The sequence below is a fragment of the Rhinolophus hipposideros genome, assembly GCF_964194185.1.
Source record: "Rhinolophus hipposideros genome assembly, chromosome: 16".
Taxonomy (NCBI): domain Eukaryota; kingdom Metazoa; phylum Chordata; class Mammalia; order Chiroptera; family Rhinolophidae; genus Rhinolophus; species Rhinolophus hipposideros.
Window position 1 is genome coordinate 61,321,449 of NC_138062.1, and position 27,471 is coordinate 61,348,919.

Below are 27,471 nucleotides of genomic sequence, written 5' to 3' on the forward strand. Positions count from 1 at the left end.
CTGCCCTGCCTTCTCTTCCCCTTCCCTGCCCTGGAGGGCCAGGCTTTGTGGCCCTGTGACCCCGCGGCCAGGCAGGGGCGCGACTAGACGCGCTGGGACGGGCGTCGGGGATCGTGGGAGCTGCCCGGGGCGGGGGCGGCATGGAGCGGAGGTGGGTCTTCGTGCTGCTCGACGTGCTGTGCGTGCTGGTTGGTAAGAGCCGCGGGGACTTGGGTGTGGGGGGACTCCTTCCCAGGCCGTGCCCTCCCCGGCCCCGGTTGTAGGGCGCTGGGATGGTGGCCTGCAGCTCCTCCACCCGTCGGGGGTCCCCTCGAAGTGGGGGAACTCGGGGAAGGACACTCGGCGCCCTCCCAGCCTCAGTGTCCCCCACCTGCGCGGGGTTCAAGAGTGGGTCGCGAACGGCGCCGGGGTTGGCAACCACGCCCGTAGTAGCAGGAAGTCGCCGCCGGGGCCGCACGCGTCCCCCGCCCGCCGCGCGGGCCCGGGCAGTGAATCACGCGGGCCGGGCCCAGCAGGGCGGGCTGGGTAGGGGTGCGGCCGCGGGGCCCCGCCGGGACAACCTCCACGCCTCAGGCCCCGGACGCACTGCGCGTCGGTGGGATTCGAACCCTCGCGGTCCCGGGAGACACGTAGAGACAGCTGGGCCCCAGGCTGCGGGTTAGCCGGGCCACCGGGCGGCGCGACCGAACCTGTTGGGCAGCTTTGCGGGCCAGGCTGGGGGAGGGGGCAGCCCAAGGCCCCCTCCCCGCCCCTCCCCCTGGGTTCTGGGAACAAAGGCTGAGTGTTTGCACGGGGGATGTGAGGACAATGGCCCCGGAATTCTTTCCCCGGCGGCCGGTGGGGGGGGGAGGGGCACTCCGGGCCAATATCCTTCCCCATTTGGTTCTTGCTGCTGTGACGGGGACCGACGGGGACTGAGGGGACTGAGGGATGGGGGGGGGGTCAGTCCTGATGGACGGCAGAGACCAAGTGCTCTTTCTGTGTCCCAGGTGAGACCTCTTTTGGGGTGGGTCAGGTGGCAGCAGGAAGAAATCCCCTGGTACCATATCCTGAGCACCTATGTTATTTAGTATTTGTGAGGCACTTACTGTGTGCCAGCAACTAAGTGATACGCAAATAACCCTTTTTCTGCTGTCGACTGAACAGTAACATCGGCTAGGTAGTCCATCACCAAAAGGGTTTATTCTGGAAAACGAAAAAGTACTGCAGCAGCATGAGTATGTGCAGACCTGAGGAGCGCGTGCTCATTCTGCCCTATGTCAAGATGGTGGACATGTGTATGTGTGTGTATATATATGTATCAGGGAGACAAGAAGTTAGAGCCATAGAGTGTTAGGAAAAGTGTGTTGGGACCTAGAGTTCGACGAGCCCAGCTCTGTCCACACACCTCCCAGCCTGACTAGTTTCCTTAAAGTCCCAGTTCATCTTTGTCATTGCCACCTTTTGATGAAGATCTTTCTCCAAAAGTACCGCTGATCAACGGTCAGGTCTTCTGTCTTCACTCTTTTTATCCCTCGATGTCAGGAAGGACTTCTGGGTGTCATCTCTCACATTAGAAGGAAAGTGCATGGATGGGGAACAGCTCATGTCCAGGGTTAACAGACAACAGGTGCAGAGCTTAATAACAATAAGAATTTAAAACAGGATTAGAACAATATAACCTACTCTACATGACAGGTTTATCCCAGGAGTTCAAGCCTGGGATAAACAAAGACCATTATTATCTTTGATACTTCAAAGTTCTTGATGACAGATTCAACAACCAGAAATGTTCCCCCCTTCCACAATAGCTTCAGAAATGTGTATAATGGCAAGTTCCTTCCAAGGAAAAGAGAAAGGTGAAGTAAGAATCAGTGGTAAGAAGAGCTGTGCACGGTGGTTCAGTCGTGTGACAATTATTTCCTTCAGCGGCCACCTGTTTTAATTTTTGACAGCTGTGGTTTCAGACCATCAGACAGTCCGCAGTTCCAGTCAGGTGTCGCCTTCTTTAGGTGACAAGTATATCCAAGAGTTACTCCCTGCAGTTTAGCAGCACAGGGGTTAGTCAAGGGTACCTGGTAAAGGCCCTGCCAGCGAGGCTGGAGGGAATCCTTTTTGAGGTGTCTTTCCAGTAAACAAAATCTCCAGGTTGCAGTGTAGATTGTGAGTTTTTCATTTCCCTGGAGTGCACTGTGAAAATGTTCCACCAAAGCATGATTATTGTCAATAGAAGCAATTAAGCCTCTCCAATATTGAAGTATGTCTCCTTTTACCCACTGTGAATCGAGAGGATCAGGAACCACACATGGGGCGTCCTATAATTATCTCAAAAGGTGAAAGCTTGAGTCCCAAAAGGGGTAGACCTAAGGTCTAAAAGGACTAATGGTAAGGCCAAATACCAATTACTAATGGTAATGGCCAAATACCTTTTGGCCAAGGTATTTGAAGTTTCTACAGATTTTTCAAATTGGGTCTTAATTCAACCAATGCTGAAGATTGAGGATGGTAAAGCACAGTGAAAATGTTGTGGAACTGGCCAAATAGCACAGACTTGCTTTAGCACCTGACCAGTGAAATGGGTTGCTCAGTCACTGTGGTCTTGGACAGGAGTTCACCAAGCGGGAATAATCTTCTCTAACAGGACTTTAGCCACTGTAGCTGCATTAGCTTGTCTACGAGGCAAAGCTTCAGTCCAGTGAGAATACATACACATCATGACAAAAAACGTATTTGTAACCATGAGATGGGGGAACTTTATGAAATCTATTTGCCAGACCTCAAAAGGCCCATTCAGCAATTTAAATTGTCCAGGGGCAGTGTGAACAGGCTTCCCTGGGTTATACTTTCGACAGGTGGGACACGTAAGGTGGGCACTGTTTTTATCCTTGTTAATATCTCCCCACCATATTGGTCCATGAATGCTACCATTTTGTCAGGGGACCGGTGCACATAAGGTAGTCAGGAGTGGGAATTTTAGAGTGTCTGGTAGGATTGGGTTGTTATTTGGTCCGAACCAGAGCTTATTCTCATTACCAAACCAGTAATTGTTGGATATCCAGTCTTTTCTATCTTCTTCAGAAGCTGGTTGTTGGGCTTCTCTGGCTAGTTTTTCTAAGTTACCAACTCGAGAAGCCTCTCTTTGAACCATGACAGAGATGTGACGGCTGCTGATGCCTTCTTAGCAGAAATATCTGCAAAGTGATTTCCTTTAGCTTCCAGGGGTCAAGGTTAGAATGTCCTAGAATCTTAATAACAGCTAAAGCATCAGAGAAAACCATAGTGTCCAATATCCCTGAACATGGGGACCATTAGTAATTTGATCTCCATTGGAGGGAAGGAAAGCACAGTGTTCCATACATGAAAAGTTTCCATATATGAAGTCATGAACTGCTCCAAAGGCATATCTCCTGTCAGTATAAATGCTGATAGTTTTCCCCTTGGCTAAAATGTGAGCTCCAGTGAGGGCGTATCATCCAGCCTGCTGTGCTGAAGGGGCCAGAGGCAAAGGCGCTGCCTCGTTGACTTCAGACGGAGATACAACAGAATAAGCAGCTCATTACTTACGTTTTCATTTTGTTAAGTGTGGACCGTCTGTAAACTAAGAAAGATCAGCTTTACCTAGAGGAGTCTCCTGCAAATCGTCACGAGGAGTCAGGACGTGACCTGTGAGTGTCAGCAGTCCTGAGGGCCTTCCTCAGTCTAAGAAGGAAGAAAAGCAGCTGGAGTAAGGTTACTACAACGTGAAAGGGTTATAAATGCAGATGCATTTCATAGGAAGTAGGGGACTGAAAGATGCTGGGTGTGATGAGAAAACAGGAAAGCTTGTGATATGTGAGTGACAACCATGGTTAGATGGGATCCCCGACACCTTCTCTGTGGCTTTAACCAAAAGGGCAGCAGCCTCAATGGTTCTAAGGCAAAGGGGGAGGGGTATCCCCGAGCCACAGGGTCCAGTTGTTGACTCTAGTGTGCTGGGGGGTCTATGTTGATCCCATGTTTTTGAATGAGCACCCCAAGGGCATGTCCTTTTCATTCACAAAAGGACAAAGGGAATCTGATAGTTAGGATGCCCAAGAGAAGGTGAGTTTATTAACTTTAAGGCTTTAAAAGCTGTCATCTACAGAGGTTTTGCCATAAGAGAGAGATTTGAGGTCCAATTCTGGCGAACGGCAGGCCCAGGCTCCTGCAGGCAGAGGCTGTGTGTGGGAAGGAACCTGGCCTGTTCCCTGAGGAGCAGGAAGACTGGCTGGAAGGAGGGCATGGGGCTGGAGATGGTGTGGCTTCAGCCTATCCCACTGACCTCACTCTGTGCTTAAAAGACTCGGGCAGGGTCAGGATTAAAACCTAGCAGGGCAGCAAGGAGTAGGGCTAGGATTGGGGTCCGGGCTTCCACACCTGCCAGCTGGGGTCTCCCAGAGAAGCTTCCACACCTGGCCCTTTACTGGGAGAATCTGAGGCCAGGAAGGCCTGCTAGGGAGACAGAGTCTGGGCTGGGAGTCAGGCCTGGATGGCTTCTCCCTCACCTGCAGATGGCAAGGCTGGAAGGGGACTGAGGGTACCGGGGTCTCACCCATGTACCCTAGAGACCTGCCCAGCTCCTTCGTGCCTGGTGGTGACCCCCAAACAGTGACGCTCAGCCCATAAGGGTGTCAGTTCTCATCACCTTGTTGTCTCAGCTCAACCTGATGGACTCCAGGTTTTCCCGAAAGGAGTGCTGTGAAGATGAAGGAAGAAGTCTGGGACGTGGCAAAAAGGTGCCACCTGAGCGGCCACCACTCCTACCTTCCTATTGGCTTTTGTCTCCGAGGCCACACTGGGAGTCCTCTGGGTGGCTGGGTGGCCCTGTCTTGTTAGGAAGCACCAGTGGAGGGTTGAATGGAACACGGTGGGGGTAGGTCCCTGGGCTCACCATCAGGCAGAAGCCAGCATCAGTCAAATGAGGCCTGCACACAGTACTAGGACTTCCCAGTCCCCAAGTGCCCCACGACCCAAGCCAGGGACAGGACAACCTTCCCGGTCGGCATCCTGGGAACCCTCCGCCTCACACAGACGACCCCTCCTGCAGTGCCATCCCCTGCCTTACCCCGAACCTGCCAGCTCTAAGCTCGGGCAGCATCTCAGTTTGTGTGTCTGCTCATCAGCTTGTCCTATGTCGTCCCCAGCCCCCCGCCCCAGGAAGACACGGACCGCACACAGCAGGCACCCACCCAATCAGTGCTCGCTGAATGAAAAGTGACCTATGAATAGAGTGACAGTCCCGCAGCCTGAGGTCACCGGGACAACAGCTGCTCCCGGACTGTGAGCGCCTTACTCCTACAGGCACTGGCTTCATGGAGAGTGCGGCCCGACCCCCCCTTCCCTGACCACTGCTGGCGGGGGTGGCATTTCGGGGGACTTCACTCCAGAGGCGGCTTGGCCAAGATCAGGGAAACGGCTGGGCAGTGGGGCAGCAGTGGCCTCTGCTGGACAGCAAGGCAAAGCCACAGCCCAGCAGCGACCTGCGGACACCCATGGGACACTTGGGCACCCACCACCTCCATGGGTCCTTACAGCTCAGCACAGGGTGTGGTAAGGGCTGTGGACGAATGCAGAGGAAGGGTGGGCACGGGAACAGAAGGGGGACAGTGGAACACCTAAGGACAGCCCACATGGCATCTGCAACACGGAACAGAGGACCAGTGACCTCGAGAACAGGTCAAAAGGAACCATCTGAAAGCACAGAAATCTGTGGGACAATACCCATGCTCCCCTGTGTCACTGGAGACCCAGAGGAGCGAGAAGTCATGGCCAAGATGGCCCAGCTCAGTGCAAGGCACCAGCCTGGGGCCCAAGAGGCCCCGGTGCGGAGGCCAGTGGCACATCACACTCAAAGGCTGGTATCCCGACAAGAGGAAATCAGCGAAAACAGACGGGTTACACTCTGGAAAATACAAATAGGAATGGCCGATTTCTTGTTAGAAACCAGGAGTCAGTAAAACATCTTTAAAATGCTAACCCTGCCAGAAATGAAAAAATAAAGTGCTTCACAACGAACAGGGGGACGAGGAGTGTTGGCGGAGAAATGTGTGCCTAGCTCTCAAAGGCTACGGAACATGAGGTGCCAGCATCTTCCACTCTTGCACTGCCTGTTCCCTCTGCCTGGCTGTCTTCCCCAGACCTCCCTGGAACTTCTCACCTCCCTCAAACCACCTTCTCTATGTGGCCTACATGACAGCCCCTATTGAAAGCTGTAGCCACGTCCCGGACTCCAGCGATCATTTACTTATTCTGTATTTCCAACCCCTTGCAGCCCCGTGAGGAGAGTTCTGTTTTCTTCACTGAGTCTTTCTCCAGACTCAACATCTAAGGTGCTCAATACCGTCACTGAAGGGTCTCTGGGACCCTTGAATTTGTCCTTTTGGGAGGAGTTTCTCTGCCGTTCCCCTCCTCTGGAATTCAGCCCTGAGAAGAACCACACCCTTTTGCACTTGTCATGTGCCCTGCCCCAGGCAAAAGGCACCCTCCCATAGAGCAGGGAGTTCTCTGTCCAAATGCCTTTGGCTCAGCTCAGTGCCCGGGCGACCTAGCTTTTCATGATTTGGTCATGACTGTGGCTCTTGAATGTGTCTTTGGACAGAGCTCTGGGCTGGGTGTGTCTCGGTCACTGTGTGGCCGGCTCAGGGACAAACGTAAATATAGGCATCTCAGCTCTGCCCCCGGTGTGTTCCTGATCTCTGGCAAGCCCTGGAACGAGGAGCAGGGAGCTCTCCCTTCTTTTAACAGGTGCTCATTGAACATCTGCCTGGGCTCCAGGGAACTTGGCCCCCCACTTAGGTGCTCACAGATGAGTTTGGGGACTCAGTCAGGGGACTCGTCAGTGATTGATTGCATAATTACACCCAAGGACCAGGAGGTAAAACGGAAATGTCCTTGTACCAGAGTGATAACGGGTGGGACTTTCAAAGTGATAACGGGTGGGTAGATGGAGCTGAGCCTGGAGGGAAGTTAGTCAAAAATGTTTTGGGTAGAGAGTAGGGCATAGGGTGGGTGCTTTCTGGGTTTGTTCAAGGAGCAGAAAGGAGGTGGGAGGGAAGTGAGTGAGTGGAAGGGGCGGGGTGGGGGTTGGACCATGGGCCTGAGGAGGACTTTGTTGTTCGTCTGAGGATATTGGGGAACACCAAGCGGGTTTTAATGGTGTCAGCAGTGTCTCACTTGCCACGAGGAAAGCTCCTTCTAGCTGTGTGGTTGGCATGGAGGTGAGGGAACCAGAAGGGAGGCCGAGGTGGGTGGGCAAGTACCAGACAAAGGCTGGCCTGTGTGGCTCTGGCTGGTGCTGGAGGAGAGCCACGCGGCTAATCAGCTTCTTTCCCCCAACCCCAGCCTCTCTGCCTTTCGCCATCCTGACGCTCGTCAATGCCCCGTACAAGCGAGGGTTCTACTGTAGCGATGACTCCATCCGGTACCCCTACCGTCCAGACACCATCACCCATGGGCTCATGGCTGGTGTCACCATCACTGCCACCGTCATCCTTGTAAGGCGGGAGGGGCTTGGAGGGCGGGGGTCAAGGTCTGCCTCCAGTGGTATTTGTGGGGAAGAGGGCCCCCTTTGGAGTTCCCCATTCCCCAGCAGCCTCAGGGAAGCCAGGAACCCTAAACACCTTTCAGTGGGAGGACTGAGTCCCCGAGCACGTGCCTGGTGGAGACCACACAGTTGCTGTTGGGCCCCAGCGAGAGGCTCCTTAGTGGCTCCCTTTGCAGGTGTCGGTGGGGGAGGCCTACCTGGTGTACACAGCCCGTCTCTATTCCGGCTCCGACTTCAACAACTATGTGGCAGCCATCTACAAGGTGCTGGGGACCTTCCTGTTTGGGGCCGCGGTGAGCCAGTCCCTGACAGACCTGGGCAAGTACATGATCGGCCGTCTGCGACCCAACTTCCTGGCGGTGTGTGACCCCGACTGGAGCCGCGTCAACTGCTCCGTCTATGTGCAGGAGGAGGTGTGCAGGGGCAGCCCTGCCAATGTGACCGAGTCCAGGTGGGTGCTGGACAGCAGTGCTCACTCTGGGCGCTGCTGGGGGCCAACCCACAGACACTCCCACTTGCAGGGGACAGTGCAGGCCGGGGAAGGGCTGTCAGCAGCTGGATGTAGCAGGATGAGTTGCCGGATGGAGCCGGGGTCGAGGCACCTCCGTGGGTTGAGCACAGGCCAGGAGCAGACCAGCAGGTGCCAATGGGCCTGAGTCCACCAACAGGGAGGCGGGGGGGACATGTTGGGCTGAACAGAACAATAGGCGTGGGGAGCAGTGACCTACCTCCCCTAAATTTCAGGCCCCATCCTCATGCTTTTGATCTGTCTTCTTAGCACCTCTACTGATAAACTTTTCATTTAATTGACTTCCTTATTTCCTTTTTTACAAAATTGAAATAAAATTTGCTAACTTAACCGTTTAATATATGTACAACTCATTGATTTTTAGTAAATTCAGTGTTGTGCAGCCATCTCCACCATCTTAACCCACCATATTTTCATCACATGAAACAGATTCTGTGTCGGTCAGCTGTCTCTCTCCCCAGCCCCTGCCAACCAAGAACCCACGTCCTGTCTGGGGATGTGCCTGTTCTGGACGTTTCACATACATGGAATCACACACTGGGTGATCTTGCTTGCCTGGCTTTTTCAGCATTTCAATGTTCACCCATGTTGTAGTTTCTGTAATTTTTTCCTTCATGTACTCTGGGACTCCATTGTTAGGTGTATATATCTTTGTAGTTGTTATATGTTCTTGAAGGATTGACCCTTTTATCACTATTTAATGTCCTTTCTCCCTCCTAATATTTATTGTCTTCATGTCTGTTTTGCCTGATACCATCCGTGTTTCCCTGAAAATAAGACCTAGCCATACCATCAGCTTTAATGTGTCTTTTCGAGCAAAAATTTATATAAGACCAGATCTTATATAAGACCCGGTCTTATACTATAGTAAAATAAGACCAGGTCTCATTAATTTTTGCTCCAAAAGACGCATTAGAGCTAATTGTCCGGCTAGGTCTCATTTTCGGGGAAACACGGTAGTAGTATAGGTGCTCTGGATGTCTTTTGGTTTCTGTTTGTATGGAATATTTTTTCCATTCTTGTACTTTTAATCTATTAAAAGTCAGAGAGTTTAAAGAGAGTCCCTAATGCACATCAATTTTTTAAAAGAATTTAAAGAGAGTCCCTAATGCACATCAATTTTTTAAAAGAATTTAAAGAGAGTCCCTAATGCACATCAGTTTTTTAAAAGAATTTAAAGAGAGTCCCTAATGCACATCAATTTTTTAAAAATCCATTCTCCAGCCTCTGCCTTTTAGAAAGTTTAATACATTTCATTCAATGTAATTACTGATAAGGAAGGACTTCTGTAACTTTGTTATTTGTTTTCTACATTTTATATATATTATACATATATAAATAAATATATATAATATATAAATACATTATTTATATTTATATATAAATATATATAACATTTATATATCAATATATTTATATATAAATATATCTTTTATATATATATACACACACACATATATATATATATATATATATATATATTTGTTTTTGCTTTGTTTTTCATTTCCTCTATTACTGCCTTTCTGTTAAGTGCGTATTTACTATGCAAAGAGTTTATGGATATATATTGTGAAATAAGTCTAGTTAACATTGTCAGCGTGTATGCAGTTGTTTATTTTTTAATCGTAGAGGAAAAAACGAATTATAAACCAAAAATATATCAATACTGACATTTTATTTGGTAATTACCTTTACTGGTGTTTTTTTATGTGTTAGTGTGGATTTGAGTTACCATCTAGTATCCTTTACTTCTCCTCAGAAGACTCCCTTCACTGTTTCTTGTAGGGCCAGTGTATAAGCGTGGAACTCTCTGGGTCTTTGTTTATCTGTCAATGTCTTAATTTCTCCTTCAGTTTTAGAGGATAATTTCGCCAGACAGAATTCTTGGTTGACAGGTTTTTCTGTTTCAGTTCTTTGAATATGTAATCCAGTGCTTTCTGGCTGGCATGGTTTCTGATAAGAAATCAGCTGCTAATCTTATTGTGTCCCTTGTACACAATGTGTCCCTTCTCTCTGATGCTCTCAAGAAAGTCCCTGACTTTTGGTAGTTTGATTATAATGTGTCTCTGTGTGGATGTCTTTGAGTTTATCCTACTTGGAGTTCACTGAGCTTGGGCATGTAGATTAATGTTTTTCATCATATTTGGGGATTTTTCAGCCATTATATTTTCAGATATTCTATCTGCCCCCTACTCTCTCTTTCTCTCCTCTCCTTTTGGGACTCCCGTTATGTCTGACATCAGCCGTGTTTCCACATGAAATTCTCGCTCATACTGTGGGAAGTGCTGCGTGGGTGAGGGGGGGTTGGGGGGTTGGGGGGGGAGCAGGACCAGGCATGTAAAGGCATGCTGCGTGAGCCGCCGGGTCTCTGCCCCGCGGTCTCCTGATGTACACTGCCCGTCCTTTCTTAGATTATCTTTCTACTCCGGACACTCCTCCTTTGGGATGTACTGCATGATATTCTTGGCGGTGAGTCGATTTTTCCATGACTTGCTTGATATGGAACTGTGGCCAACTCACCCACCTTCCCTGGGCCTCAGTTTTTGCATCTGTAAAATTTGGGTGGAATTGCTGATGGGTGGGGCTAGGTCCTTTGTTCACACACTGGAGGCTCTTGGTCTCAGGGCTGCCATCTGTGCAGTGGGTGTGGGGTGAGCGCCACAGGCTCCTGGGCTAATGGCCGCCCTCTGGCCCCCAGCTCTATGTGCAGGCACGGCTCTGCTGGAAGTGGGCACGGCTCCTGCGGCCCACGGTGCAGTTCTTCCTGGTGGCCTTTGCCCTCTACGTGGGCTACACCCGCGTGTCTGACTACAAACACCACTGGAGTGACGTCCTTGTGGGCCTCCTGCAGGGGGCGCTGGTGGCCGTCCTCACTGTGAGCTTCCGGGCCCGCTTGCCCCCTTTCTCCCTTTTCCAGGTCCCCAGTCCTCTCCACCCCCATCTTCCCCCTAAGAGCCCACTGTTCCCTTCCCAGTTTCTGCTTTTCTCATTGTCCCCTACCCCCACCCCACCCCACACTACCCATCCCCTCTTAGGTTCCACCACCTCTCACCCCTCCCCCACTCCCTTCCCAGAGCCCCATTCTTCTCCACTCCTGGATTCTGCCCCCACCCCTGCCAAGCCAACTTTTGCCTTCCTCTCATCTCCCAGGTTCGTTATATCTCCGACTTCTTTAAGACCCGGCCCCCGCAGCGTTGCCTGGAGGAGGAGGAGCTGGAACGGAAGCCCAGCCTGTCTCTGACGCTGACCTTGGGCGAGGCTGAACACAACCACTATGGGTACCCAGTGGCCAACTCCTGAGGCTGGAGCCTCCCAGGCAAGGGCCTGTCTGGGCCCTCGGGCTGTGGGTCGGCACGGCCGTGGTGCTGGCAGGGCCCTCACCTGGGATGGTGACGAGGGCTCTGGGCTAGTTCCCACCCGCGGGGGTCCACTACCCTACCTCCTGTGCACTGGCCCAGGGGTTCTGGGGGTGCCCAGGACAGCCCTAGTGTTTGGAAGGGGAGCATTGTCCTCATAGGTCTCTCAGTACCTCCCCCTTTTGTTGGTTAGGGAAGGGACCAAGAGATCTGGATAAATGCTGTTTTTGTAAAATGTAATGTATTTTAGTAAAATAGGGCATTTGCTTGACAAATGTTATCAGAGCCTCTTCCTTGTGGCCATTCTGAGGACTGTTCTGCCACAGAGTTGGGGGGCAAGACCTTCCCTTGTCAGGTTAAGACCCTCAGCTGAGCTTAGGTATTTGAGCAGCTGGGGAAGTCCGCAAGACAAATGAAAGTAAGAGCCAAGCCTTTAATCAGCCATTTCTTCAAAGTACAGAATGGTGTTAAAAAACTTGCAATTGGGAGCTAAATGTGCCCAGCCGACAATGCAAGGAAATATACACATGTATTTCAACCTGTGTGTACACACTAATCTTAAGGTTTTGGTGTGGAACTGCCTATTTCCACATTAAGCTTAAGATGAATTTATACCTTTGTCTCCAGCCTGAGCCATTATCACATGGATGCTCTATCACTTCCCCTTGCTTCTCTCTAACTTCTCACTCCAACCATAAGCAACCTGGCTCACACTACTTGCCATGCACTTAATTCATTGCTGGATTCCAGATTCCAGAAAGAGTGGGTTCAGGACTGTGAGCTATTAAACCCAAGGGGAAAACCTTCATCAAACAGAGTCCATTGTGTACGTCAGTGTATTTTGCTCGGGTCAAGAGATCCTGTTCATTTCCTAAGTTATGTAGGTCAACATCTTTTGCCCCATCACTACAGTGAGTTTTCTTCTTATATTTCTAATACAGTTCCATTCTTGGGGACATTCTGTATTCCATCCTATGACATTCCCACATCCTAAAAACTTAATTTGAATAGATTATGATTGATTCTTTTGCCTGTAACAATCTTGAGTTTTTATAAATGCATAGTGGCAGATACCTGTCACTGAAGTATCTTGTGGAACATTCCAACCCCCACCCTGTGATTTACTGTCTGTAGTTTTGCCTTTTCCAGAATGTCATATAAATGGGGTCATACAGCATGCAGCCTTTTCATACCAGATACCAATATACACGTAAGGTTCATCCATGTCTTTCCATGGGTTTGTGGACATTACAAACATTTAAACCTGTAGAAAATTTTTATGAGAGTTTACAGTTGCCAGGAAGAAAGATTATTTAAAAATTACATATTTTACTTTAGTATGTCCAGTTCTTTGCAATCAAAAAAGTTCTAGATGACACATAAGAGTCAATAATCCCTGAGACTTTCTCTGTACACTGGGTGGGGGTGCAGCTGGGGGACATGAGGACACTGGGTGGGATCAGATCTTAGGGGAGCTGCTGAACAGTTCTGTCCCTGTTCCCTGTTCTGGGAGAGGAAACCCCAGAACAATGAGAGAAACCGCAGGAGGAAGAGGTCCTGGATGACTAATTGATCTGTTTGTATTTTCCTTATGTTAGGGTCCATTTTCTTAATGTTTAATTTTACTAGATCACTCATTTCCTGTAGGTTTCCATTTTGATACAATAGGTTTCTCTTATTTTACTCTTAATTTCTCCTCCAGAACTGTTATAATTAGTGAACAAATATTGATGGATTATTTTTATTCACTAAAGTCTATATTTTATTCAGGTCCCCGGATTCAGGCTTAGTCTCATTGCAGCACCTCTGTCTGCTAAGCCCTCACTAACCATACAACCAGACAGGTTAATGCTGACAGCTGGGGTACCCAGTGACTGAATCAGAGTGGTATGATAGGAAATGAGACCAGGAGGGAAGACAGCTTGATAAAGATTCTCAACACTGTTGATAATAGAGACTTTATTCTTTAGCCTGGGGGTGCGGGTGGGGGAGCTGTTGATAGTTGTGCACAGGAAGTGGCCGGATTAGATCCCTAATTTAGAAAGATCAAGCTTGTCACTGTGGAGGTTGAACTGGATGAGGGAGGGATGGGAAGCAGGGAGACCGGTGAGAACACTAGTGAGAGGCGCTCTGGCCTGAGCTGAGGCGTGGACCATGAGTTTGGAGATGAGCAGGGTTTGAAGACCAGGGAGGGGCTGTGGTGAGCACTGCCCTGTGGACGAAGCTGGCACAGATGCCAGAGTCAGCACTCAGGGGACTGGCTGTGTGGACACCAACAGGAGAGCTCATTCTGCCACCAGGACACTATTTGCTAATAGTCCTTCTATTTGCTCATAGATCCTTCCAGCCCATGGAGGTAGAGAAAGGACTGAGAAGGGAAGAGGGAGGGGGAGTGAGGGCCCCATCTCCTGTGGGGCAGGAGCTGACCTGCATCACCTCACTGATCTCACAGCCATCCTGAGAGGGAGCTGTTATCCCCACCTGACAGGTGAGGAGACTGACTTCCCATGTCTTTGTCTGAAGTCACACAGCTAGTGCTTGGAGGAGACAGAAGCCAGCTCTGCGCCTGTCTGAGGCTCACGCACCCCTCCATAGGGAAGGTGTCACCCCAGACTCCATTCTGAGCAGCCAAGAAGCTCTCATCCATTGTGAGCTCAGGGAAAGGGAACACTGGCAGAAGCAGATCTGTGCTCTTGGCTGAGGAAGAACAGATTTTAAAATGCCAGAGGACAGGAAGGGCATTAAAGTGGGGGTGTCGTCAAAGGGATCTGGTGCTGGTTGTGCTCCTTTGAAGGGCAAGGCCACCTGCGCCCTCCCCAGCTGCCTGCCCTGGTCCCACCCCAAAACCAGTCTACGTGAGTGAATGACAAGCTGGACCATTAGACTATGTGCAGATTTTCTTCAGATAGAATAACCAAGATCAAAGCCAGTACTGCAAGGACTATTTGGATCACTCTGTTGTCCAGAACCCCATGTGTGCAAGCTCTACTAGCCCATCTTGGCCCATTTTGGCCTTGGTTCTGGACTCAGAACTGTGTTAGAATCAGTCTTCCGTTTAAATACCAGTGAAATGGAGATAATTTTCTCTGTCTTATGTGGAGAATGGGAGTAGTAGGTGAGATGAGGCATGTGAAGGGCCGAAAACTGGATTTATCTCAAAGTGAGCTTAGTATCAAGAGTCTGGATTGTCATTTTAATGCGGAACAAGGAAACACACTCACTGCCATCTTGTGTGCATTTTGGGAATCTCTGAGTGCAGGTCACCTGGTAATGCTCATCTCTGCTCTCATTTACTGTGTTTCCTTGAAAATAAGACCGGGTCTTACATTAATTTTTGCTCCAAAAGATACACGAGGGCTTATGTTCAGGGGATGTCATCCTGAAAAATCATGCTAGGGCTTTTTTTCCGGTTAGGTCTTATTTTTGGGGAAACATGATAGTATGTGTGTTGAGAATAACACCTGTATGCAGGTAACCAAGAAAAGCTATTCTTTGCTGTCATCTAATGGGTGTCTTGGGAATAAAACTTGAGTGGAGAGCAGGAAGCGCTATTAATATTTTCTGCAGTCATCAAGTGGGCATCTTAGTGATAACACCAGACGGTAAGTCACTAAAAAGACCTCACATGCTGCCATATGATGAACATTCTTGTGAATAACACCTGAGTACAAGTCATCAGGAATCTCATCTCTGCTGTCATCTAGCGTGCACTTTGAAAATGACACCAGAGTGAAATCCCTAAGAAACACTCTTCTCTACTGCCGTCTAGTGAGCGACTTGAAAATAACACCAAAATGGAGGTCACCATGAAAGGTTATTCTCTGCTGTCATCCAGTGTGAATCTTTTTTTTCCTAAAGATTTTATTGAGGAAGGGGAATAGGGCTTTATTGGGGAACAGTGTGTACTTTCCAGGACTTCTTCCAAGTCAAGTTCTTGTCCTTTCAGTCTTAGTTGTGGAGGGCGCAGCTCAGCTCCAGGTCCAGTTGCCATTGCTAGTTGCAGGGGGCGCGGCCCACCATCCCTTGCAGGAGTTGAACCGACAACCTTGTGGTTGAGAGGTTGCGCTCCCACCAACTGAGCCATCTGGGAGCTCAGCGGCAGCTCAGCTCAAGGCGCCATGTTCAACCTTAGTTGCAGGGGCCGCAGCCCACCATCCCTTGCGGGACTCGAGGAGTTAACCGGCAACCTTGTGGGTGAGAGCCCACTGGCCCATGTGGGAATCGAACCGGGAGCCTTCGGAGTTAGGAGCACGGAGCTCTAACCGCCTGAGCCACCGGGCCGGCCCTCCAGTGTGAATCTTGACTATAACACCTGAGTGCAGCTCACCAGGAAAAACTCTTTTCTGTTAGCCAGTATGCCTCATGGGAATAACACCTGAGTGGAAGTCTCCAGGAAACCCTCTTCTCTGCTGCTATCTAGTGAGCATCTTGAGAATAACACCTGAGTAGAAGTCAAGAAGACTTCCTCTCTGTTGCAATCTAGTGTATTTCTTGGGACTGATACCAGAATGGAGGTCACCAGGAAAAGCTATTCTCTGCTGCTGTCTAGTATGCATCTTGGAATAACATCAGATTGAAAGTCACCAAAAAACATTTGATGTTGCCATCTAGTGTGCATTTTGGGAATTACACCAGGGTGAAAGTCACCAGGAAAAGTTACTCTCTGATGGTATCTAGTGGCCATCATAACAACAGAGTGGAGGTCACCAGAAAAAGGTATTCTCTGCAGCCATCTAGTATGAGTCTGGGAAATAACACCAGAGTAAAGAGCACCAGGAAACACTTTTCTTTACTGCCATTGAATGTGAATCTTGAGAAAAACACCTGAGTGGAGGTCAGCAGGAACATCTAGTTCCCATCTTGGGAATAACACCACAGTGGGGGTCACAAAACAAAGCTATTCTTTGCTGTCATCTGGTGTGCATCGGGGGAAAATCATCTGAGTGCAGGTCATCAAGAAAAGCATTCTCTGCTACCATCTAGGGTATATCTTGAGAATAACATGTGAGGGAGGTCACCAAGGAATGCACTTTTCTGTCCCATGTCGTGAGCATCTTGGGAATAACACTGGATTGGAGGTCACCAGGAAAAGTTATCGTCTTCTGTCATCTAGGGTCCATCCTGGGAGTAACACTTGAGGGCAGATCAGCAGTAAATGCTAATCTTTGCTATCTTGTGCATCTTGGGAATAACAGTGGAGTGGAGGTCACAAGGACAACTTATTTTCTGCAGTCATCGAACATGCATTTGGGAATGACACCTGAGTGCAGACCACCAGGAAAATCTATTCTCTCCTGCCATCTAGTGTGTCTCTTGGGAATAATACCTAAGGGCAGTCACCAAAAAAGGCGCTTCTCTGCTCTCATGTCATGGCATCTTGGGAATAACAGTTGAGAGCAGGTCACCAGGAAACACTCTTCTCTGCTGTCAGGTAGTGTGCGTCTTGGGAATAACACCAAAGGGGAGTCACCAAGAAAGGCTATTTTCCGCTATTATCTAGTGTTCACCTTGGGAATAAGACCAGAGTGGAGCTCAGCAGAAAGTTATTGTTTGCTGCCTTCTGTGTGCATCTTGGAAATAACACCTGAGTGCAGGTCACCAGGAAATACTCCACTCTGCTGCCCTGTAGAGTGCATACGGAGAATAACACCAGAGTGGTGGTCACCAGGAAGTTATTCTCTGCAGTCATCTAGTGGGTATCTTGGGAATAACACCTGAGTGCAGATCACTGAATATAAATTATTCCAGTTACCATCTAGTATGCTTTGGGAATGACACAAGAGTGCAGGTCACCAGCAAAGGGATTCACTCAAATCATCTTGTGTGCATCTTTGGAACACTCTTGTGAACGTCACTAGAAAAAGTTGTTCTCTCTGCCATCTACTGTGCATTTTGGGAATTACACCAAAGTGGAGGTCTCAAGGAAAAGGCATTTTCTGGTGATATCTCATGCCAGTCTTGGGAGTAATACCAGAGAGGCGGTCATTAGAAAAAGTTGTTCTCTGCTGCCATTTAGTCTGATTCTTGGGAACACCTGAGTGTAGGTCACCAGGAGACATTATTCTCTGCTGCCATTTAGTGTGCGTAATGAGAATAACAGCAGAGAGGAGTTCACCAGGAAGGATTATTGCCTGCTATCATCTAGTGAGCATCTTGGGGATAACACTTGTGTGCTAGTCACCAGGAAAAGATATTCTTTGTTGCCATTTAATGTGTGTGATGGGACTAACACCTGAGGATAGGTGATCAAACATTCTTCTCCCCTGCCATCTGGTGTGCATATTGAGAAGAACAACAGAGTGGTCAGCAGGAAAAGTTATTCTCCGAGGTAATTTAGTGTGCCTCTTGGGAATTGCACCTGAGTGAAAGTAACCAGGAATGATATTCTCTGTTGTCGTCTAGTGTGAATCTGGGGAACAACACCTGAGTGCTGTTCCCTGAGTGCTGAGTGTGGTCACCATGACACTCTTCTCCACTGCCATTTAGTGAGTATATTAAGAATAACGGCAGAGGAATTCATCAGGAAAGTTTATTGCCTGCTATCATCTAGTAGGCATCTTGGGAATAACCCCTGAGGGCAGGTCACCAGTAAACACTTTTTTGCTAACACCTAGTATGCATAATGAGAATAACACCTGAGTGGAGGTCAGAAGGAAAAGCTAGTCTCTGATGCCATCTCTTGTGCATCTTAGGAATAACATCAGAATGGATGTCACGAGGAAACACTGCTGCCATCTAATGTGCATCTTGGGAAAACAGTGGAGGTTACCAGCAAAATATTCTCTGCTGTCAATCAGTGTGCATTTTTGGAATAACCCTGAGGGCAAGTCACAAGGAAACATTCTTTTGTTGCCATGTGTGCACATCTCAGGAATAACAGGAGAGAGGAGTTCACCAAGAAAAGGTATTCTCTGTTGCTATCTTGTGTTTTTTGGCATAACACTAGAGTGGAGGTCACCAGGAAAGGTTATTCTCTGTCATCTAGTGGGTATCTTGGGAATAACATCTGAGTGTAGGTCACCAGGAAACACTCCTCGCTGCCATCTAATATGCGTCTTGGGAACAACACCTGAATGCTGCTCAGAGTAAACACTCTTCTCTGCTGCCATCTAGTGTGTTTCTTGAGAATAACACCTCAGCGGAGGTCAGCAGGAAATGCTATTTTCTGCTGCTATCTTGTACATTTTAGGAACAACAATGGAGTGGAGGTCACAAAGAAGATTTTTACTCTGCTGTCATCTAGTGTGCATCTTAGGAAAAATACCTGAGTGCACGTTACCAGGAAAAGCAATCTCTCTTGCATTTTGTTTGTATCTTGGGAATAACGTGAGGGAAGCCACCAGGAAATGGATTTCTCTGCTCCCATGTAGTGAGCATTTTGGGAATAACACTGGAGTTGAGATTACTTGGAAAAGTAATCTTTTTCTGCTGTTATCTGGTATGTTTCTTAGGAATAACAACTGAGAAAAGTTTACCAGGAAGCACTCTTTCTACTGCCATCTTATGTTCCAGTTGATACTAATACCTGTGTGCAGGTCCACCTGGAAAAGCCATGCTTTGCTGCCTTCTCAGGTGCATCTTGGGAATAATCCCAGGGTGGACTCAGTTAGAAAAGCTATTTTGTGCTGCCATCTAGTATGTATATGGGGTGTAACACCAGAATGGTGATCAGCAGAAAAATTATTCTTTGCTCTCCGAAAGTGTGCATCTTTGGATGACCACCTGAGAGCAGGACACTAGGAAACACTGCTTTGCTGCCACCTAGTGTGTGTCTTCAGAATAACACTGGACTGGAGTTGTGCTCACCAATTAAAATCTACTCTCTGTTGCCATCTAGTGTACTTCTTGGGAATAACTCCAGAGTGGAATCACCAGGAAAAGCTATTCTCCTGCTCTCTTTTGTGCATTTTGGAGTAATAACAGAATGGAGATCACCAGGAAATGTTATTCTTTTCTTCCATCTTGTGTGCAATTTGGGAATAATACCTGAGTGCAGGTCATCAGGAAATGCTCTTCTCAGCTGTCATCTAACATGCATCTTGGAAATAATACGAGTGGTAGTCTGCGAGAAAAGTTATTCTCTGCTGCTATCTAGTGTGCATCTTGCGTATAACACCAGAGTCCAGGTTACCAGGACAAGCTATTCTCTGCTGCAATCTAGTGTGCACTTTGGAATAACACCTGAGAGCTGGTCACTAGCAATCATTCTTCTCTTACGCAATCTAGTGTGCATCTTCAGTGTAACACCAGAGTGGAGTTCACCAGAAATCTTGTTCTCTGCTGCCATGTAGTGTGTGTCTTGGGAGTAACACCAGAGTGGAGTCACCAGGAAAATCTCTTCTCTCTCCAAAGGCTTCTCAGCCAATGAAGAATGTGTCAGACTCAGGGCCATGGGCCAGGTGCAGTCATCTGTGCCCTTGTAGCTTCCCACCGGAACATAGAGTTTGTAGGTGAAACCTGGGGAGGGCTTGGTACACCCTGAAGTAACTGCCTTCTCACCTTGCTCTTACGCATGCCTTAAGCCACCCTCACCTCTTAACTCCCTTTTTTTTCCAGGGCAGATTTTGAACTATCAGTGTGCTTAGAGAGCCTCTGTAGGTTACCATACCTGGGGTCAGTTGGGTGCAAACTAAAGATTAATTTTTCTTGTGAAAGGCAGCCCAGTAGGACCAGACCAAAAGTAACCCAAGTCTGAGAGTCTAAAGCTTGGGTATGAAAGGCCATCCAGAAGCCTGCAGGAGACAGAGTGCTACCTCCAGGGAGAGCTGGGGAGGCAGTCTGTGGTAGGATCCCAGGCTCTTGCCTGGGGGCTGAGGCTGAAGGAGGTTTGGAGATTCCATTCCAGGTGCAGCACTTTCAGGAGGAGCTGAACACCAAGTTCCTCTGGCAGCTTTGCTGGAACAGCGAAACCCACCGCACAGCTGTGGTAAATAGACCTGTTCAAACAGTTGGGGTAGAGTCTGTCAGCATTGCCATGGCATAAGGTGTACTGTCCAAGGCTGGGATCACTCTCAGGTTTAGAGGGCTGGCCAGGTGTGGGAACTTCAGGCTTTGGGGGAATTAAAAACATATATAGAAGATCTTGGAAAACAGTGACTATTCAGCCAAGGCTACCCCAAGGGATCCCAAAGTCATAGGCCATGCACATAATCAGTAACCATGGCCTGGCAGCAGCTCAGCATCCCCAACCCTACATTTTCCATCTCTTCCCATGACCATCTGGCCACCTCCCTCATTCTCTGTCAATGTCCATATTTGTCAGACTAGGTTCACAATTCACTCTTTTCATCCCATGTCTTCACTTTCTGACAAGGCTGAGATCCTGCTCCTAGTCAATCCCCCCTCCTCTCCCTCCTCACTTCTTTTTAAAAGAAGATTTTTATTGAAATATAGATAACATACAATATTGTGTTAGTTTCAGGTGTACATCATAGTTATTCAACAGCACTCACCTAGCACTATACAGAATTATTACATTATTGATTTTATTCCCTATGCTAAAGAAGTGATCACCGTGACAAGTCCAGCAACCATCTGACACTGTACCACGCTATCGCAATATTATCCATCTTCCCCCTTTTACAATTTTCAATTAGAATTGACATTCAATATTATTTTATATTCATTTCAAGTGTATAGTATAGTGGTTAGACATTATTATAATTTAGGAAGTGATCCCCCTGACTAGTATCACCTGGCATTATACCATATTATTTTGCCATATTATTGATTATAATATTGGTTATATTCCCTATGCTTTACATCCCCATGACTATTTTGTAACTACCAATTTGTATTTCTTAATCCCTTCACCTTTTCACCCTGCCCCCTAGTCCCCTCCCATCTATCACCCCGATTGATCTAGTACCCATCTGACATGACATATAGTTATTGTTATATGTTCAATATTATTGACTATATTATTGACTATATTCCTTATGCTATACCCTACATCCCCAAGACTGCTGTGTAACAACCAATTTGTACTTCTTAACCCCTTCCCCTTTTAACCCACCCCAATCCCCCTCACACCCGGCAACCATCAAAATGCTCTCTGTATCTGTGAGTTTGTTTGTTTCATTTGTTTACTTTGTTCTTTAGATTCCACTTATAAGTGAAATCATATGACATTTGTCTTTCTCTGTCTGACTTACTACACTCAGCACAGTACCCTCTAGGTCCATCCATGTTGCAGATGGCAAGATTTCCTTCTTTTTCATGGCTGAGTAATATTCCATTGTATATTTGTACCACCTCTTCTTTACCCATTCATCCATTCAGGGACACCCAGGCTGCCTTCAAATCTTGGCCTTTGTAAATAATGCTGCAATGAGCATATGGGTGTTCTCGAAGTAGCATTTTGGGTTTGTTTGGATAATACCCAGAAGTGGAATTACTAGGTCCTTCTTTGTTTCTTGTTTTAGTCTTTGCTCTAAAGTCTATTTTGTCTGGTATAAATATTGCTACTCCAGCTTTTGTTTGTTTCCATTTTCATGAAATATCTTTTTCCATCCCTTTACTTTCAGTCTTGTGTGTCTTTCAATCTGAAGTACATCTCTTGTAGGCAGCATATGTAAAGGTCTTCTTTTCTTATCCATTCAGCCCCCCCCTTCTTTTGATTGGAACATTTAATCCACTTGCATTAAAAGTAATTATTTACAGGTATGTAGTTATTGCCATTTTATTATGCATATTACTTATTTATTTATTTTTTTGGTCTTAAGTCCCTCTAAGATTCCTTGTAATACTGGTTTGGTGGTGATGAACTCCTTTAGTTTTTTCTTGTCTGAGAAGCTCTTTATCTGTTCTTCGAGTCTAAATGATAGCTTTACTGGGTAAAGTGATCTCGGTTGTAAGTCGTTACTTTTCATCACTTGGAATATTTTGTACCAACCCCTTCTGGCCTGCAAAGGTTCTGTTGAGAAATCAGCTGACAGTCTTATGGGGGCTCCCTTGTAAGGAACTAACTGCTTTTCTCTTGCTGCTTTTAAGATTCTCTCTTTGTCTTTAACCTTTGGCATTTTAGTTATGATGTATCTTGATGTTGGCCTCTTTGGATTCATTTTTAAATTTTATCTCGAAGGAACTTCTTTTATTAGTGTGACCATCTATAGCAACTTGAATAATTCAATCCTGCGAATCCTTGTGCACAAACTGAAAAATGAAGAGTGTAGATTTTTGCAAAATTTGTTCTGAAATTCTAATTGTTTCACACTGATTTCTGAAAATGCTGATACAATGGTCAAAGAAAACATGAAAAGTTAAGAGGAAGCATATGTCATCCTATCTTTAGAAACATTAAAAAATATTAACTGTGATTTACAAAATGAGTTTGCAAAATTTGAACCAATGTATCTCAAAAAAGTTGAACTGGCCAAAAAACCCCAAACTTATAAAAAAGCTAAGACACATACCTAATCTGTAAAGCTTATACTCTTATGTCATATATCACCTGGCTACTGAAAAATTAGAAGGATTTTATTTTTCAAGTCTTTTATGAGAAAGCAAAATCAATGCAATGCAAACCCGAACATCTAATTAATAAAGTTAACAAACTAATTTTGTTACATAAATTAACCCATTTATTGTAGGCTAGCAATATTTCAATTGTGGAGCATCTACTGGTCATTCAGTTACTTCAGTCTTCTGATGGCAGACTCTACTGTGATGGCAGAAGTGGTGTTGTAGCTCCAGGCATCACTGGCAACTGTTTTCACGCAAGAACCACAGTGCCAGATCCCTACAGCTTGTCCCTTCATCTTGTTTTTGCCACAGAAGGAGCAAGTGTACTTGGCATGCTGGCTGATTTCAACTTTCTTCATTTTCCTGAAGGAGGCACCATAACAAGTCCTGTATTTACCAATGATTCCAACCTTCTTCGTGTATTTAGCCATGTCACTGAAAACCAGGCCGGAACCCAGAAAACTGTTTGGGTTCATCTTGTTTGGGGCTCTCTGTGCTTCCTGGGCTTGTATATCTTTTTTCTTCACCAGGTTAGGGGAGTTTTCTGTCATTATTTCTTCAAATAGGTTTTTAATTCCTTGTTCTCTCTCTTCTCCTTCTGGTACCCCTATAATGTGAATCTTGTATGCTTCATATTTTCCCAGAGGCCCCTTAAACTCTCCTCAATTGTTTGGATTCTTTTTTTCTTTTTGCTGTTCTGATTGGGTGTTTCCTACTATCTTATTTTCTACATCACTTGTTCGATCCTTTGCTTCATCTAATCTACTGTTGATTCCCTGTAATGTATTTTTCATTTCCATTATTGTATTCTTTATTTCTGACAGGTTCTTTTTCATGTTTTCTATCTTCATTTTTATATTTCCTATCTCTTTGTTGAAGTTCTCCCTGAGATCACTGAGCATCCTTATAACCAGTGTTTGGAACGCTGCATCTAGTTGATTGCTTGTCTCCATTCTGTTTAGTTCTCTTTCTGGAGCTTTAATTTGTTCTTTTATTTGGGACATGTTTCTTTGTCTCCCTATTTTGGTGGCTTCCATGTGTTTGTTTCTATGTATTAGGTAGGGCTGCTATGTCTTCTGGTCTTAGTAGAGTGGCCTTATGTAGTAGGTGTACTGTGGAGCTCAGTGGTGCAGTCTTCCTGGTCACTTGAGCCACGTGTGTCCCTTGTGTGGGTTGTGTGTGCCCTCCTTGTAGTTGAGCCTTGGTTGCTATTTGCACATCAATGGTAGAAATTGACCCTTGGGTTCATTGGTTGTGAGGACTGGTTGGGACTACAGTAGAGGAGTTGTGGTGCAGGGGCTGACTCTACAGAGCAGGATCTGCCTCAGCAGGACTCTGGTGCCTGCCCAAGGAGAAATTTGGACACAGAGACACACACAGTGGGAAGATGATGTGAAAAGGCACAGATAGAGACAGGTCTACTAGTCAAGGAGAGAGGCCTATGACTCATCCTTCCCTCACAGCCCTCAGAAGGAACCAATGCTATCAACACCTTGATTTTGGGCTTGTAACCTCCATAACTGTGAGACAATATATTTTTGTTCTTTAAGCCCATACTCTGTGGTAGTTTGTTACAGCAGGCCTAGGAAACTGAGACAATGCTCTATTTAAAATTGCAGCCACCCCACTGGTACTGCCAATCCCCTTTACCATGTTTTTTAAATTTTTCCCATAGTACTTGTTACCTTTCTAAAAATCTAGCTATCCATCCATCCATCCATCCATCCATCTGTCTCTATCATCATCATCATCATCATCATCATCATCTATCATTTATTTCCTGTGTTCCCCTGCCAAAATGAATCCTCTAGAAAGAATCTTAGTTTTAAATACTGAATATCCTCTGTGCCTCATATAGCAGCTTTCTCAGAGTTGGCATTCAATAAATATTTGTCAAGTGTTGAATGAACTGATGAAGAAATTAACGTTAATCTGCTGAATCTGGAATGGGGAGGTGCCATAAATTTATTGCCAACCAATAAGCAAAATATATATGTATTGATCTTTTGGAAAAAAGGAATGGGATAGCATAGTTATTGGCTCGTGAAGCCACAGTACTTGCCACATGGAGATACATCCTAACAGATATAATAATCCTAACAATTATTATAAAGGATGGTACATGTGGATCTCGGCAATCAAAGTCTGAAATCTACATGGAAGACCAAAAGAGTGAAAATAACTGAGACTATTTTGAAGAACAATACAAAGGGCTTTGACCTATTACTTGTCAAGGCTCACAGTAGTGCTATAATGACAACACAATGATGTATCAGCATAATGTAGACCAAGAATTGACAAACAATGGACCATAGGCCAAATCTGACTTGCCATCTGCTTTTACTGGACCATAAACTTTTACTGTACCACAACCATGCTCATTCATTTATGTATTACCTATGGCTGCTTTTGTGCTATAATGGCAGAGTTTAGTAGTTGCAACAGACTGTAGCCCACAAGACCTAAAATATTTACTAAATAATGGTTACAAGCTGAATTGTATTCCCCCCAAATTCCTATGTTGAAGTCCTAATCCCCAGTAACTCAGAATGTGAATGTTTAAGGTCTTTAATTTTTAAACATTTCAAATTAAAATGAGGATATTAGGGTGGACCTTAACCCAATAAAACTGGTGTCTTTATAAGAAGAAATTGGGACACAGACACAGAGGGAAGACCACGTGGGGACTCAGGGAGAAGATGACCACCCCCAAGCCAAGGAGAGACGCCTGAGAAGAAACCAACTCTGTTGTTATCTTGAGCTCTGTCTTCCAGCCTCCAGAACTATGAGAAAATAAAGTTTTGTTGTTTAAGCCACCCAGTCCGTACTACTGTATTATGGCAGCCCTAGCGAACTAATACACTGGCCTTTTACAGAAAAGCTTTGCAGACCTCCACTGTAGGCAAATATCAGTGGAACAAAATAAAGAGACTAGAAACAGACTCATGTATGTATGTGGTAGGCAAAATATTGGCTCCTGAAAGATGTCCACATTCTGATCCTGGAGCCTATGATATATTTCTTACATGAAAAGAGGGAACTAAGTTTGATAATCAGCTGACCTTACAATGATTATCCTGGTCTTTTGACCTACAGAACTGTAAGATAATACATTTGTGTTGTTTTAAGCCATTAAGTGTGTGGTAATTTGTTATGGCGGCATAGAAAACTAACACTATATATACTGAGGATGTAACAGATCGTTTAACAAATCAGTGGGGGGAAGGATGCTAACTCTACATTTGAGTCTGAAACTTTTAGAGCTTTCCTTTCCACACTTAGTATTTAATCTAGCTAGGATTTATTTCAAATATATTGTGAGACAGCAATCTTTTTCCTATTACCATATAGCTGTCTCATTTTTCCTGTACAATTTATTGAAATCACATTGTGAACACAAAATGTGATATATAGGTGATGTATTACAGAATTGTACACCTGAAACTATGTAATTTTACTAACTATTGTCACCCAATAAATTTTAATTAAAAAAAAGAAAGATCTTTGATCAATTTTGAGTTACTTTTGGTACATGGTGACAGAGAGCAGTCTAGTTTCATTCTTTTGCACGTGGCTTTCCAATTCTCCCAGCACCATTTATCGAAGAGGCTGTCTTTTCTCCATTTTTGGCTTCTTTGTCAAAAATGATCTATCCATATATATGTGGGTTTATCTCTGGATTCTTGATTCTATTCCATTGGTCTGTGTGTCTGTTTTTCTGCCTATATCATATTGTTTTGATTATTGTTTCCCTGTAGTACAAACTGAAGCCTGGGAGTGTGATACCAGCACTTCACAGGGAGTGTGAAGTCAGCATTGTTCTTTTTTCTTCGGATTGATTTGGCTATTCGGAGTTTTTTGTGGTTCCATACCAATCTGAATTTTTTTTTGTTGTTCTATTTCTTTAAAAAATGCCATTGGGATTTTGATGGGGATTACATTAAATTTGTATCTTGCTTTGGGTAATATGGCCATTTTAACGATGTTGATTCTTCCAATCCATGAACACAGAATGTCTTTCCATTTCTTTGTGTCTTCTTCAATTTCTTTGAAAAATGTCTTACAGTTTTCAGCATATAGACATGTGTGCTCCAATATTCATTGCAGCTTTATTTATGGTGGCCAAGATGTGAAAACAACCAAAGTGTCCTTTGATAGAGGATTGGATAAAGAAGATGTGGTATATATACACAATGGAATACTATTCTGCAATAAGAAAATATGAAATAGTGCCATTTGTGACAACATGGATGGATCTTGAAATTATTATGCTGAGTGAAATAAGTCAGAAAAAGTCGAGGATCATATGATTTCACTGATATGTGGGATATACAACTGAAAGCAATAAAGAAACAAGACAAACAAAGAAACAAAAACTGTTAGATAGAGACAATCGTTTAGTGGTTATCAGAGGGTAAGCGGGGAGGGAGGAGGTAGATGAGGGTAAGGGGGATCAGATATATGGTGATGGAAGAGAACTGACTCTGGGTGGTGAACATACAATGTGATATATAGATGATGTAATACAGAATTGAACAGCTGAAACCTATGTAACTTTAGTAACCATTGTCACCCCAATAAAC

General features: G+C 45.9%; 2 protein-coding genes across 7 annotated transcripts; one reads left to right on the plus strand and one right to left on the minus strand.

Moving 5' to 3' along the window:
* On the plus strand, positions 1–27,471 carry PLPP2 (phospholipid phosphatase 2). 6 transcript variants are annotated; one of them, XM_081077636.1, is made up of 7 exons: positions 29–192; positions 7,339–7,490; positions 7,717–7,991; positions 10,481–10,538; positions 10,768–10,944; positions 11,220–11,347; positions 25,537–27,471. In XM_081077636.1, exons 1-7 carry the CDS (start codon positions 141–143, stop codon positions 25,589–25,591), a joined length of 897 nt encoding a protein of 298 aa, XP_080933762.1. In that variant the 5' UTR covers positions 29–140; the 3' UTR covers positions 25,592–27,471. The 6 variants fall into 6 exon arrangements, with proteins under 6 accessions (XP_080933764.1, XP_080933763.1, XP_080933762.1 ...); XM_081077638.1 differs by lacking the exon at positions 25,537–27,471 and having other exon boundaries at positions 1–151; positions 11,220–12,601; XM_081077637.1 differs by lacking the exon at positions 25,537–27,471 and having other exon boundaries at positions 3–192; positions 11,220–13,198.
* LOC308509542 (large ribosomal subunit protein eL43-like) lies at positions 22,928–23,459 on the minus strand. Its single transcript, XM_081077640.1, has one exon. The coding sequence runs from the start codon at positions 23,437–23,439 to the stop codon at positions 23,059–23,061; it is 381 nt and encodes a 126-aa protein (XP_080933766.1). The 5' UTR covers positions 23,440–23,459; the 3' UTR covers positions 22,928–23,058.